Source organism: Chrysochloris asiatica, unplaced genomic scaffold (genome assembly GCF_000296735.1).
Source record: "Chrysochloris asiatica unplaced genomic scaffold, ChrAsi1.0 scaffold00042, whole genome shotgun sequence".
NCBI lineage: Eukaryota > Metazoa > Chordata > Mammalia > Afrosoricida > Chrysochloridae > Chrysochloris > Chrysochloris asiatica.
The window spans coordinates 953,418-969,679 of NW_006408560.1; the positions used below are offsets into that span (position 1 = coordinate 953,418).

The 16,262-nt window shown below is 38.1% G+C and overlaps 1 protein-coding gene across 1 annotated transcript in view; it reads right to left on the bottom strand.

Moving 5' to 3' along the window:
- The window catches only part of SPAG17 (sperm associated antigen 17), a 324,904-nt gene that overhangs the window by 232,372 nt on the left and 76,270 nt on the right, over positions 1–16,262 (bottom strand). Inside the window, 1 exon segment of the mRNA XM_006861302.1 lies at positions 6,660–6,791. Within this exon segment, the coding sequence (XP_006861364.1) occupies positions 6,660–6,791 (132 nt within the window).

A 16,262-nucleotide genomic window follows, 5' to 3' on the forward strand; every position in this document is an offset into this window, starting at 1 on the left:
AAAAAAAAAAAAAAAAAAGATATCATTCTACCTTGGAAACCCTCTATTTTGCAGGTTCCAGATGGTGGAAGGCCAATAAAAGGAAATGTATGCTGTCAAGTAGTATAGGAAACAGTAGGTTAAACATCTTTTCACAAAGGTGCCTTGTCTTTAATAAGCTAATGTGTGTTGTTGTGTATCTCCAAGAAGAGTGTACACTACACAGCGATTCCTAAGTTCCTTTGACCAGGAGGCCATATTTTTTCATAAAGACCCAGGCCATAGAATGTACTTTGGGAAATAAAGGTTTATTGTAACATTTTTGAGCCCAATTGATCTATTTATATAAGTTTATGCTATGGAAGTAATTAAAAAATATGGAAAATGTAATGTATACAAATTTGTTCATCACGATATCATTTGTGATGAGAAGATACAGAAATAACCTAAATGTTCAACAATAAAGGAATGTTGTTGTTGTTGTTATGTGCTGTGGAGTCTGCTCCAACTCATGGAGACCCTGTTCAGGGTTTCCAAGGCTGTAAATCTTTATGGGAGCAGAAAGCCTCAACTTTCTCCTGTGGAACAGCTGGTAGTTTCAAACTGCTCACCTTGAGGTTCGCAGCCCAATTCGTAACCACTATGCTACCAGAGTTCCTTAATAAAGGAATGCTGTGTTGTTGTTAAGTGCTGTCGAGTCGGTTCCGACCCACAGCGACCCTGAACAGGGCTTCCGAGGCTGCAAATCTTTACGGGAGCAGAAAGCCTCATCTGTCTCCCGCGGAGCCGCTGGTAGTTTCGAACTGCTGACCTTGCGGTTCGCAGCCCGATTCTAACCACTATGCTACCAGAGCACCTTTAATAAAGGAATAGGTAAGGGAAACTATAGTAATTTGTAGAGTATTACATGGCCCACAGTGATAATAGATGTGGGCACTATGGTAATGAGAAAAAGTTGTGATAATTTACCTTTTTAATTTAAAAAAGCTATATTAAAAATTTTTTTTGTCATAATGATTACAGCTTTGTTAAAGAAACAAAGGCACAGAATTATATAAAAAAGCACACTAAAATGTTAGCATTAAATTGTAGTAGGGTTATGACCTTTCGAATATTTGTTTTATGTTTTTCATATTTTCTAGTTATTTGTTTTCTATATTTTCTTTCTCCACTATCTGTCCTGATAGAAAAATGAATGAATGATACTGTGTGAGGAGCTGCTATGGGATAGGAAATATACTCCTAACAATGTTTTACATTCACCAGACTAGGATGCACTTTTAGAGTTCTGCAGAATATTGTAGGGTATCACGTTGCAATCTAATGGTGCAATTCTTGATCCACAGGATCAGAACATGGACACAAATGTGTATAGCAGTGGTGAGCAGGTGGGCCTGATGCCTGTCTACCATTAGCCTCCAATTTTCACATGGCTCTGAGCAAGTTTAGCATCAGGTTAGCCAATGCAATCCTACCTCACCATCCAAAAGGGCAGGGCAAAGAGATGGTTGTATTTGAAACAATCTCAAAAAGTTTAGTTTTAACAAGATTCTCCCCAGAAACTCATCATTTCTGAGTACGGCGGCAGAGCTAGAAATTAAGCCAGGATTCCTTAGGAATTGGTGCTTAGCTCAACTCTTTTGTTCTTGGCTTTGTTCCCATCCTTGACTGCTGTCTCCACATTTAACCTCATAATCTTTCATACAATGTAATTAGTGGGACCACAAGAGTGAGTAAAGCCACTGCTCTTATAAGGAAAACCTCTGGGCAGGCACTCAGCTAATTGTAAGACTAGAGTGTAATTTTGCACAATTATTGAGATACTTAAGAGGGGTAAACATTGTGGTTAATAACATGGTCTTTGGAGTCTAACAGTTTTGGATTTGAACTACAACACTACCATTTTGTAGCTTTTTGGCTTTTGGAAAGTTACTTCTCACACTTTCAGTTTTCCATCAGTAAATTGGAAATAAATACTCTACCTCATAAAGTTATTTCAAGGATTAAATAGTATAACATATGCAAAGGACTTCATGTCATGTCGAGCAGCCAATAATGGTAGCTATAATTATTAGTTGCTGTCAATCTATAACTAAAAATGCTACTCTATTTAAGTGGATCTGCTTCTTGAAAATATTCCTGAAGTGCATAAACATTTTATTAATTAAAGACATGTGGTGGCTTCATACAATAAGCATTCGACTGCTAACAAGGTCCTCAATTCGAGCCTGCCAGTCACTCCACTGGAGAAAGATGAGGCTTTCTGCTTGCTTAAAACCATATATATACATATATGTAGGTCTCTATTAGTCGGAACAGACTTGACAGCACGTAACAGCAAAATTAGGCAAACACTAATCTATTTTACAGATAAATAAACCAGGGAGTCATTTAATATTTCCCTGAATTGTTGGGTTTTTGAAACTTCTTAGCTCCCAAAGCCTTGTTGGGAGTCTCCTCATTTCGATAATCCAGCCTCAAAGAATTCCACCCAGTCAGCGAGGCAAGTTATTCCTTTCTCAAGACCACACGGGTCCCTCTAAACGGAGTCCCTGCTTTTCTTCCGTTTGATTTCTTAAAATAGTTTCTGAAGATTTTAACCACAACTGAATCAAAACTAACCAGCCTGTAATTTCCTGGTATGTCCCTATGGCCTTTTCTTTTAAAACAAAACACGCAAAAAAAAAAAACCAAACAAAAAAAACCCAGCCATGACATTGGCTGGTTTCCAGTTTTTCGGGGTTTCGACTGGAAAACTGGAAAAGCTGGAAAATGTCTGTGAAACTTTTCTAATTTCACTTCGTCTCTCCTTGAGAGGAGGCTCTGGGTTTTCTGTGGCATCATTATGAAGTATTCTCAAATTTAGGCACTTTTAACTGTGGGTTGTTTCAAGAAAATGTTTACCAATATCATCTCTCTATACTTCTATATTGCATATCACATTAGAAAAAAAAGCAACTGGTGCTAAGCATGTAAGCTAGGAAAGAAAGAAGTGCCTCTAAAAATACACAGGAACATAGGGACTCATTTTTGAATTCACACTTTAAAGCACAGGGTTTGCAATGGCAGCACACACACAAATTAAAACACAACTGGAGTACTCGTATATATCTATGGATTTTTCCTAAAGCCTATGCAAATGTCCTGAATTCAACTCAGACATACGAGATTTCATTTGATGATCTAAATGGTTAACATTTCTTTTATTTTAGACATCGTTCATCTTTAGTTTTCATGATGATTTTTTTTTTCTTTCCTGGTGAATTCCAATGTAATTTAAATATTTTGGTTCACAATGAAGTGTTTGGGTTTTTAATAAAAAATTATCATTAATATGTAATACACAAATTGGAGCTAAATAAGATAAAAATACAATATTCAAAAAATAACCTATTAGAAACATGAATTAGAAGAGAAACAGCTTATTTAAACATTATAATGATGATTATAGGAATATATTGTTGTTATTGCTGTTAATTGCTGTCAAGTTGGTTCTGACTCATAGCTACTCTGTATAGGATTTCTGAGGAGTGGCTGGTGGATTTGAACCACCAATCTATGGCTAGCAGTCCAGTGCCTATCTTACAGCACCACATCAAGACTCCAGGAATATATACTATCTAGTATATTGTGCCCAATATATTATAAAGTTTCAGTAAGTATTTATTGAATTAATGAATGAAAAACAGATGGATAATGACTGCATTTTTTCCTGCTAAAAATGCAGAATAAATGTTGCCGTAACAATAACATATCTCACTTATTTGGGACTAACTGTGAGACGCATATTCAGAAGTTCCAATATGCTAAAATATATTTATAGAAATACAGTACAGTTTCTTCATGGTATGTATATTTGGGAGTAATCAACAAGGTATTTTGCAATAAATAACTGTTTTCAAATATTCAGTGCATTTGTAATTTTTTGTTATTATCTGCCACCAAATCGGTTCCTACTGATAGCAACCCTGATGTGTTTCTGAGGAGTGGCTGGTGGGTTTGAACCACCAACCTTTTCATTAGCAGTCCAGTGCTTATCTTACCATGCCACACCAGCACTCATTTGCAATTAGAGATAGAAATTTTGATCCTAGAAATTCATGTGCTAAATGTCTGAAAATGTGTTCTTCTAAGAAATATATTTTCTTGTATAATTATTTATAATACTAGCTAGCCAGCAAGATTTCTTCATGGACAAAGCAAAAAGAATTTAAGCATAGCCCAGCTAATATATTGTAAATCATTAAAATTAGTGGAGACTAAAATAACAAAATTTTTATTGACTGTGGCAATTGAAATTATTCTAGCTACCATTACTATAAGACAAGTTTTAACTGAGTCAAACAGGATCAACTAGGTATATATCGCATTCGTTCCATTGAGGAAGACGACAGGGACATAACTACATTAGTTATTTTTGCCTGTATCTCCTCCCTAATATTTTCTATAGTTGGATATTTCAAAAGCATCATTTAAAAAATGCAATTCCAAAAGTAAAAGACATTAAAGATACACTTTTATGTAAAAAGATGTAAGCAGTAAGAAAACATCTATATAAAATTCATGTTGACATTAAAAAGCTGAAGAACCAGTCACTCCCCTTGTAGGAATTTCGGAATCTCACCTTAAATTCAGGAAATAGGAAGACATTGAGTAAAGAACTCCTTCTTATTTTCCTTTTTCTTTTCCATTTTCTAATTTACAGCAAGGTGTCAGTTTTACATACTTCATGCTTATTTTGCTTTCTGCCAAAGTCTCTGGCCAGTAAGCATTAACCTTAATTGTTTCAACTGACCCCTTGGGCAATGTTGTTGAAATGAACATAGATTATATTACTCCTCAAATAACTCCCATAATTTTGCCCTTACCAAACGCATTTTCTGGAGAGGACTCCATTCCAATCTGTTTTCATCAATTTATTTAGCACTTACTTATATTGTTGCAACTCAGACATTTGGGGCTGATGCTTTGGGAACCCAATCTAATGAAGACATCAAGTTAGATTATGCAATTGTTGGCTCTTAATTGCTTAAGCAATTTTCTGACTGCATCTATTAGGTGGACTTTTTTTTTTTTTAAAATATTTGAAATCTAAATGTCAAGTTTCTACATCTCTCAAAGTTTCAACAAAAGAATTAAGATTACTTCCATACCTTCAGCATCTCATCACTGTATTATTATAGCTTGCATTCCAAAGAAACACTGTGCAAAGTAATAATGCAGGAACATTTTTAAAACCATTGCTCACTTTAAAAACTTTTCCTGAGTTGTGGCGATATTCTGTATATTATTATGTATAATTATTTTACTTAAGTCTAAAATCTTCTCTCACAATTGCTGACTAAAAATAGGTGCCAAACAAGAAAAACAGATAGTCTCCACTATACTAGTTGTATTTGTAAGTGCTCTAGGAAAGCAGAGAACAAATAGAAGGTGCAGGGATAATTTCAGGATTCACGTTATCCAGGTTCCCATATAACCCAGCAATTCAAACCAGAGGTTCAATTAATACAGGTTTCCAATTTTCCAATTTTTCTTCTGGAAGTTCTTGACTTCCCTGGGTATTTCTTAAGGTATAATTTTTCTGCAGAAGATGGAAAGAACTTCAATAGCTCAAAAACTGTACCATTAATCTGCTCATATGAATGGGATTTTCCCAAGGACAATATGTGTCATCCTAATAAGATACTATATGGGGAATCTCACTGAAAAATATAAAACACAATATATTACAAATACAAGTTGGCATTATTATTACTTTTTCTATACTTAATCTGTCAAAAGAACAATTCAAAGAGAAAATTTAGATTGTGGGGTTCTTGAAAGATGAGGATGGTATTGGTGGGTTGTATTCACTTTTCTCTTTCTTCTTCCATAAACTGATTTTGCCTCGTACACTTCCGAGTCTAAAGAGACGGGTTATATGTAAACCTATTTCATACAGTTACATATGTGTTCTTACTCATATTACATGTGTACATGCAGACACATTTGGCTTTTTGAAAGTATTTCAGGATGATTTGGAAAAGAAAAATCATTTATTGTGAGTAATGTTAATAGCAAATGGATTTGAACTTGGCATCAACTTTATTGAAAGTATTTAAAAATATTTTTCAGATGCAAATATGAATCCTTGGATAACACCAAGGTTGATTTCCATCGGCAAATTAAATGAAAAATCCACATGTGAAGAAACAATCATACGTGTAATTTGGGAGAAGAAATGATCGAATGCTGTGAAAATATCCAGATTATTAGGAAGGTGCAGATGTAGCCTGTTATTTTAATAGGTGTTCCTATTGGATGTCATATGCCATATTTTAAATAGTAAGACCCTGACTTGGAGACTTTTCTCTTTTTACATTTACTTATCCTGACTCTCTGTTACGTATCTCTTTCTTGGCTCCTGTCTTTGATACTATTATATGGGTACGTACCTTGGCGCTTGTCATTTTCTATATATAATGAAAATATTTTCAATGGATTTCTTGCTGATAAATCATAATTCCACCAATAGGTTTCTGGATAGACTTTTCCCTACGAAGTTGAAGCGACAGCTAAATTTGTAGTCCACACGTATGGTAGGCTTATGAGGAGAGGGCGTGCACCCTTGTAAAACCTGGCTCCATTTCATTCCCACTTGCTCTCTTTAGGAAAACCATCATCAGACTGTACAGTACCTTCTTTTCATTTTCCCGTCGCTGCTGGTCCTTCACTTTAATCTGGAGAAGCTGAAATTTTAAGAGTTTCCCTACCAGTGGTAAGGTTAATTTCTCTCCACTGTCCATAATTGCTTTGGCAGCCATTAGCACCTGTGAAGAAACACACCATGAGGAAAAGTGACATTTTACCACCTTTGGCACAGTCTATCAATGATGAAAAGATAATATGGAATTTTACATTTCGTAATACTGCTCTTATTGCAAAGGTGCCTCATTGTTGGCCAAAAAAAAAAAAAGTAAAATAAAAATGCCACAGTACCATACTCTTTCTCTGTTTTTTTTTTTTTTTGTTGTTTTCCTTTTTGTTAAAATTAAATAATTAAATTAGGTTGTCTGACTTCTTTTCCAATAAGGCATAGAGTGTTTTCTACAATAGTGTTAAACTTAAGAATCCAAAGAAGGGTAGAGGAAAGTCATACAGGGTTCCATTTTAGGATGACTGATCTAGGTCAGCCTCATGCTACAGAAAAGTCTATTGTTGTTTGAAATAGCAAATAGTCCCAACCTGTCAAATTCTGACTTATTAGGACATTATAAATTAAATAGGGGTTTATAATAATGAAAACGGCTATGTTAGCAGTCTTTTACTTCTTGGTAACCAAATTCAAATGAAAGATAAAAGCTGCTTGACACAGAGGCGCCGTATGAATATCCCCTCCCTTCCCCTGCAATTTCACGTTGATCCTGTTGGTATGCAGCCTAATTGGGGTGAAATAAGGTTATTGAGTTTTCTTTGGGTGACGACAGCCACTAGGAACATACAGCTGTATTGTCCAGATGTGTGGCACTGACAGCCTGTTTTATGACTGTGTTTTTTACAGCTTGTTTCCCCTAAATTTCACACAACTCTCTAACATCTGGGTCCTTTTCCTTGGAGCCCTATAACCACTTTATTTACTGCAAAAAAAATAAAATCACATAAAATATACCATAAAAAGTTGTTGTGTGTTTCTCTTTATTCATGTTGTCTCCCTAATAAAGTTCACCTATGCCGGAAGCACTGTCACAAGAGTAATCTAGTCAAAAGTATTAAAAACTTTTGTTTTTAAGCAAACATCAGATTTATTTATAACCTTGGGATGAATTAGGTGTTACTAAAATGTTCTGACATGTTGCTTTTCTCCCCCCTTGGAGCAATTATTCGTTGGGGCGCATATGGTGTCAATTTCAGGCCCTGCTTCTCAGACAATGACTGCGAACAGCCTCTCACTGAGCTGTGTCTTGTCTGAGGTTTATACCAGCTCTTGGTCAGGGCTTTCCTGACTGGTCCAGTTCCTTATGACTTTCCACTTTAACAAAGAAAAGGAGGTTGCTATTTTGCTTCTAACTGCAGAAGGCCCTGTGGATTCTTCAATGCCAAAATGTAACTGGAGCTCTTAGAGACCACATCGGAGTTTTCTGCATTGCATTGTGGAAGGGGAAAACCAGGAAACGGACTCTTTCCTTTCACCTCGTCTTTTCTAAAACCAAAGGAGCAGACTATGCATCAAAAAGCTCTGCCTGTGTCTAAGCAAACAGCCGCCACAAGACACAGTGCTTTGTTTTTTATTGCAGGGCTGCTTCGGCAAACATGATTCCCGGAGAAGGACACGATGGTTGCGGGATTTGAGAGCATGAAGACATGGCGGTCCACCTGTTGGGCTTTACCTTTTAATGACCACCAGATTCAAGACTGAAGGGACTCTGAAGGGGCCACAGGCCATGCGTTGATTGTAAAATGAAAGCTGCCTGATTGGGTTCAAGCCCAAGTGTAGATGTCAGTGTTTGGTTTGAAACGACATTTTTAAAAAATACCAGTTGAACAGTGTGCTGACAATCAGGCTGCCTCGTGACATCTGGTTCAAAATATTAAAATTTGGGTTTTTAAAGCTTGCAGCAGCTTAGCTTAGTATGGGGTGTTTCCATGCAATCCAAATATAATGAAAGTGTTGAAGGGACGTTAACACTGGAATAGGTTACTGAAGGGTAGTTGTGGAGTCTCTTTTCCTGATGACCTGTGAAAACAGAATATATACCTACGTCTGGGGTGGCTTGGGTGAAGCCTGCCTGGCGTCGTGGTGATGGATGGGATGTCTCTGGAGTTGCTTTCTAGCCCCACGTCTCTGTGAGTCTATGAATGTTACCTCACTGCATTAAAATGTACTCAAAATACAACAAAACTTCCCAAGAGAAAGGTATTTTGCTGGCTATAAAAGTTATTTCTGGCCCATCTGAAACTGTCTGTGGAGTGCTGGGTTTTGGACAAAAATCTGGCACAGCATCAGAGTAACAGTGATAGCTTTCACTGAGGTAGTGCAGGTTGGGGCAATGGGAGAGATACCAGGTGTGTTGCTGGTATGTGGGCACCGTTTTCTCCTGGCACATGAGCTCTGTGAATTAAAGCAGTGGCAGCACTGAGCAGCAGTGGCAGCACTGAGCATGATCTGCTGGTAGATTCCCCCCACCACATCTTGTCCAGTCTCATGATGGTCCATGCAGAAGGGGCTCTGGGCTATGTTTGATGTTTGTGGAGAAAGACACAGCAGTATACTTAGTACCAAGGCACACCTGTCCTCCCCCAGGGTACTCTGAAGAAACCTGCCTCTCATAGAAGCCAGGGTCTTTCTTTTCTTCCCCCAAGGGAATCCTTGGGGACAGAGTCTGTATGCTGATTTCAAAATCTGACACTGAAACAGATGGGTCCTTCCCAGGAGAGGCAGAACAAGAAGGGTATTTACAAATTAATTTCCAGGGAGAATTCTTCTCATATGCCACGGAAGTCCACCCTAACAGTAGTTAGTCGTTTGGCCTCAGTTTGGGGGTTGGGGGATCCTTAAAGGATCTTTGTTTGAATGATTACTCTTTGAGAGCAGAAAATGAAAACAAAAAGGAAGAGCTGAGTCAGAGACGGAATTTAAGAAGAAATCTTATTTTCACTAACATTTCAGTGTGTTACTTGCATTTTTTTCAGAATTGATCAAATTTTCCACCTTCCAGCATTGTAAGGTTTACTCGACTAGTTTCCTGTGGGGAAGGAGGGTGGAGAGGGAGAGGGACTGAAGGTATTAAGGGAAATGAGTGGTGGCCAGAATGAGAGCAGTGAGCCAGTAGGGTTTGGGTTCCAAAACTGGGCAGAAAAATAGTCCTAAGTGAGTTAAAACCTGGATGCTCATCAAACCAAAACACTAAGTCAATGAGCCCGGCATCAGTCGGAAAAAAACAAATGAAAAACAAACAAACAAAACACCCAAGTTTTATGGGCAGATGAGACGCATTAAAATGAAGAAAAACTGTTGCTGGGTGAAGTCTGTAAAGCTGTCTTCTTGACTCACAGGTCAGGGCCCAGGGCAGCAGGCTCCATCAAGGCTAGGTGGAAAAGCTCCCTCTGAGCTACTTCAGGAGCTAGGTTCTGGGAAAGACTGACACAGAGGAAAATGAAGCTTCACAGCGCAGCTAAGTGAGGCAGGAGGATACGTTTATGTTTTAGTGTGTGAAGATCTCTATTGTAGGGCTATGGATGCCCTCTCTCTTGGGAATTTTGTGATTCAGAGCACACTAGTTAAGTAAAAACAGTATGACTGCCCTGGCTCAAAAAACTGCATGCCATATTTACCCGCTAAATGATATGGTCCAACAAAAATAGACCCAAATGAGCCAAATTCTTCCTTGCCTAGGGATTAGGTCCACCCACAAATATTGGTGGTCTCCCTCCCCCTCTGACGGTGCCTCTTCTCTGTTATTTCCTCTCCACAACAGTACGCATCTGCCTGTGGACAAATTTAGTGTGGAGTCACAGAACCCTATGGAAATGAAACCACCCAATGCACATACGTATCATGTGCCTACACATACTTTGATGGATAGGTAGACAGACAGACAGACAGAAAGAATGGATTTTCATGAGGTTTGCTGTCTGATTTCCCTGGCATGCTTACGAAGAGGTAAGTGGAGCAGTTTGAGTCACTGCTTAATACGTTGCATGTTTAATCCCAAATGAATTCTGAGGAAGTGGGATGATTTGGGATCTGAGTTTTTCTTGCCTGGAACCGACCTTGGAGATGAGGTGGCAGAGAGGGTGTGGTGTGGTTGTGTGGGGCAGAGAGGGAAGGATGAGGAGAAAGGGATGGGGACTTTTCCTTCAGGAACTCAAAATAGCCACCAGTTCCCCTAAAGAGTCTTTTGGTTTCAGGACCTTCCTTGGGGGGTTCATGTATTGCAGGAACTAATAATTCACAAAGGAGATTTGGTAGTGTAGCGGTTCAAGTTGGGCTGCTAATCTCAAGGTCAGCAGTTTGAAATGACCAGGCATTCCATGGGACAAAGAGGAGACTTTCTGCTCCTGTAAAGATTTACAGCCTCGGAAACCCTATTCAGGGACGCTATGAGTCAGAATTGACTCCACGGCACACCACCACCACCACCACCAATAATTCACAGGCTATACCTTCTGATTTAATCCATCATTCTTGAGTTGATGACTTAGGGTTCATTTGGATTTACAAAGACCTTAGCAGAAAAGCAGAATCTATAATCTAGAGCTTCACTTAAAGTACAGTAGCAGAGAGCCGAGCAAACCAGACTTGAGTACACATATGATCCAATCCAACTTCTGCTTCCTTTATATTTTTGTATCACATTCTTCCAGGGTAGCTCATTTCAGTAATACATCAACATATTTCTTAAATGCAAGGGGTTAAATAATCGTGTAGTAAGTTCCTCATCATGGAAAAATTCAAGCAGTACATTTGTTGTTGTTATTAAGTTGGTTCTGACTCAGTCTCTGTATAGGCTTTCCAAGAACTGGCTGGTGGGTTGGAGCTGCCAACCTTGTAGTTAGCAGTCCAGTGCTAATCCCATAGCTGCACATCAGGACTCAAAACAGTAAATAAGTGTATATGATGAAAGAAAATACCTCTTCAATCCCTCCATCATTTCCCCTTTCCAGAAGTAATCACTGTTAACTAATTCTTGTGTATTCTTTCATAGTTTCCAATTCATATATATATATATCTTCATACACATGGGATTTTGCTATTCATTTTAAGTGGTTTGTGGTTTATGGTTTATGTTTCTACATAAAAACATATCTGGGATAACTATCTGTGTAGTCATGTATTGCTTTTGTTTATTTATTTTTATTTGAGGAAATAAATGAGTTAATAGTTTTGGTTCATTTATGTGACCAATTTGCCATCTCTGGATATTTAGGCTATATCAGGTTTTATCTTTCCTATTTAATGTATGTGTGTTTAAACACTTATATGAGTATATCTAGTGTAGTGGTTACAAATAGGGTTACAAATAGATTTGCAGCCTCGGAAACCCTACACAGGGTCGCTATGAGTCGGAACCGACTCCACGGCACACTACCATCACCACCAAGGTGAAAGGTAAGGGAAATCTATGGCCTTCAAGTTAAAATATTTATTTCTGGCCATCCAAGAAACTTGCCCCTGAAGATATACAGGGCTGGTTTGGGGAAAAATTGGAAAGGATACAGAATTTACTCTGGCTGCTTCTTTCTGTTACTCACTGCTTTATTGGACTCCTCCCGCTTCTAGGTACCCAGTGGCATTTTGCTTTCTACATTCCTCCTGCCAATAAAATAAAATAACTTGGTAGTTCACTTTGAATTAAGTAATTTCATGCCAGTGAGTGAGTTGTAATTTGAAATTGTATCCCTTAATTATAAGGAGTCCTGGTGTGGCACTGTGGAATAAAGCACTAGACTGCAAGGTCGGTTTGAACCAAAAGGTCGGCAGTTTAAACTCATCAGCTGCTCCTTGGAAATCCTATATAAGATTACTCTATGAGTTGAAACCCACTCAATGGCACTAAACAGCAACCAGCATCCCTTAATTATGGAATGAAAAGGACTAGCGACTAACGCAGAGAAGACTGAAAAAAAAAAAAGAAAGGTCTGCCAATCTACTTAGGAAAATCAGCGATAGAAAACCCTGACACATGGGTTGCCATGAATCAGAACTGACAGCAGCTGGTGTGGTGAATGTGAGGGAGGAGTAAGGCAAAGAAAATGCTTCTCAAGGTGTAAGAGCTGGACCTTTCTGTGTGTATATAAGCATGTGTGCAGATGTGGACATATTTACATGTGCACAATAGGATGTGTGTTTATGTGTGCAAATGTCTTCGGCATGATTAAGATGATTAAAAGATACTCAATATTATCAAACACTGTTCAAAATAGAGATTGTAGATATCAAAGAATTCACAAAAGAGAATTCTAACATTTTTGATCAATACCTTGAAAGTAATACTAATGACTTCAATTTCATGCACTTTAATTATCATGCATTAACACAAGATATTCTATTTATCATGAGCCACCTGTCAAATTAAGTAGGTGCAATTTATCCATTATAGTAAACAGAGTAACTGCATGTCTCATCTTCAGGGTTTATTGCTTCGTTAGCATGATTTTTTTGCTTATGCATTCTTATAACATTTACATAATGTTGTAACACTAACATTGTAGAAAAAAAAATCAAAGAAACTATTGCTTCCAATATTTTTGTTTCTTTTAAACAAAAATTTCAATGTGTAGTGTGGAAGGTTTCTATAGGTAAGCCTGAGTCTATATTTGATGATAAAATGTGTGGAAGAGTCGGAGTTTTGCAAATGATCGAAAAGGGTCAGTTTATTGAGATGTCCTCATATTAGAAAACTACCATTGGGAATTTGAGCTCCTTTTGTATGAAGGATAGCAAACTAACTTGTGAAGCTGTAACTACTTACTTACTACATAATGTAAACTGGCAGACCTAGATTTGAGTTCCAGTCCTTCCAAATACCCAACAGGATGGCCTTGGGCAACTTAAGCCCTTTAAACTTCAGCTTTTTCATCTATATTACTTTCTCAACACCAGCATTATTGGCATTGCAGGCCAGATAATTCTTTGTTGTGGGGGCCTGTCCTATGCACTATAAGATATTTAGTGGCATCCCTGGGGTCAACCCAGTCGTGACAACAAAAATATGTCCCGACACACTGCCTGCCAAATGTTCCCTGGTAGGCAGAATTATCCATGGATGTGAACCATTGATCTGCAGAAAGAGGGTCTGAATAGTGCTGATCTTAGGGCTGTACTGAGAATGAAGTGAGATACAAAGATTCATATACAGACTTAGCACCGTGAGTGATGTACAATTGTGAAATTTCACTAAAGTCAATTCTTCCTGTTATTATTCATATATCCAGAACAGAGTCAGAATTTTCCCGGGCCAACACACTCAGGCTAGGAGAGAAGTGAAAAAGGATGGAGTGGGGACCAGCAGGAGAGCAAGAGGCAGGACCATCATTTGCTATCAGCTGCTGGTAACCTGGCTCCTCACAAGAACAAATCAAGATCTGCCTAGAGAAAGAGGCTATTGAAAGAGAAGGTGTGAAAAAGTATTTTGTTGTGGTACAGTAGAGGTAGAGGAGAAAATATGTTCTCTCTTTTTTTTTTTGCTTACCAAAAAAAAAAAAATATATATATATATATATCCATGACTAGCATAACGCATAGCACCTTAAGAAAAGCAATTCTTGTGTGATTCATTTTCTTTCATTTGTGATTCACATTCAGCTTCATGTGCCTTGGTATATGTTACATGCACACAGAAACCAAAACACTTCATAATAAAAGGAAAGCTTTGCTTTTTACTTCTGAAATGAAGTGAAGGGATTGGATGAGGAGTGTTCTGCAATTCTGCAGCCTCTTTTTCCTGTTCCTTCCTCTCCCTCTCCTTTTTCACTCCTTTCACATTTATCGACGCTGATTCCATTGCAGTCCTTGCACGACTTAAACCTTTACAAGTCTGCTGTCTCTAATTCACATTCTTTAAGTAACAAATCATTTCTAATGCAGCATAATTGGAAAAACAGCCGTGAGGATAAAGATAATAGTGAGAGAAGGCAATGCCAAGGAACAGAAAGAGAAGGAAGAAAAAGAACAGGAATGATGGAAATATATCATCTCACTTTGAGAAGGAGAAGAAAAACGAATCAAGTGATATTAAACCATCTACACATAAATGCACAGTTGACTGGAGATACAGGCTCCATCTACATCATTCTGGGTCCACTCCACACAAATGGAGCGGTTGTGAAAGCCCTCAGCCCACAACTTGGTGAGAAGTCTGTAATGATGATAAATATCTGTAGCAGGTGACTCCCAGATCATTTTCAGCTGTCCATAATTAAACTGGTATCCATCTCTCGGCAGTGTCAGGACTGTAAAATAATTCCAGTCATTGGACCCCTTACATCTGTGCTGAAATGAAATAATATTTGGCAGTAACAAGGAGTCACTGAAACTAAATAAACAACTCCTTTCAAGACTACATAAAAGTCAGTAACATAATAACGTTTGACAGGGATTAAGACCTCTTTGGGGCTGTAAGGAAGTTTCAGGAGCAGCAATAACAAATATATGGAAGGTATAACAGATCTATGCTCTAACAGACATGTATAATTTGAAATGTGATGACTCTCCCAAGAGATGTGTGCGTTTTGAACACCTAATGTGCACGTGTCAAAAAGCACAGGCCTCCATTTTAGAAATGTTTGCTGGGATTACTCTTCAATCCAAGATAAAACAGTAAAATAAAAAGAAAGCTCAGTTTTTATTACGTGGGTTTTTCTATTTTATCATTTTGAAGCATTTGGGGTTTTGTATACCTGAAAAAAAAAAAAAAAAAGAAGGCAAATGAAGCAGTATAGAACAATATGTCCTATTCAAATGACACGCCGAGATGAGGATTTTTCCTTAGGTGTTTACTAGCTCTATTATAATGGCATTTTTTTTTTTGTCTTTGAAGGTCTTTTCTTTAGTTCCATACTCTCGCCTTTCTGAAGTCTTTCTTAATTCTTTCAGCTTGTAGTGAACATTCCCTCCTCTGAACAACCCTAGCATTGTTTTTATGTATATTTTCTATACTCTCTTATATTGAACTTATTTGAGAACAGGGTTTGTCTCTACTATGAGTTTGGGAGGTCAAATCCTTGTTCCATTCATCTTTCTAAACTGCCTCACAGAATCATATATATGTATTTGTTGTTGTTAAGTTCCTACTCATAGCAATCCTGTACAGGGTTTCCAAAGAGGGGCTTTTGAGATTTAACCACTGATTTGTGATTTAAACCAAACTTGGGGTCCAGTACTTATCCTACAGTGCCATACCAGGTCTCTCTTACATGGAGTCCTCTGGTATGGCACTGCAGGATAATGCACTGGTCTGCAAGGTCAGTTTGAGCCACGAAGTTGGTAGTTCAAACCCACCAGTCGCTCCTTGGAAATCCTATACAAGGTTGCTATGAGTTGGAACCGCCTCGAAGACACTTAATAATGTATGGTGGTGGTGGTTATGTGCCATGGAGTTGGTTCCGACTCATAGTGACCCTGTACAGGGTTTCTGAGGCTGTAAATCCTTACGGGAGCAGAAAGCCTCATCTTTCTCCTGCGGAACAGCTATATATATTGTTGTTGTTAAGTGCCGTCAAGTTGGTTCCGACCCATAGCGACCCTGTACAGGGTTTCCGAGGGTGTAAATCTTTATGGGAGTAGAAAGCCTCATCTTTCT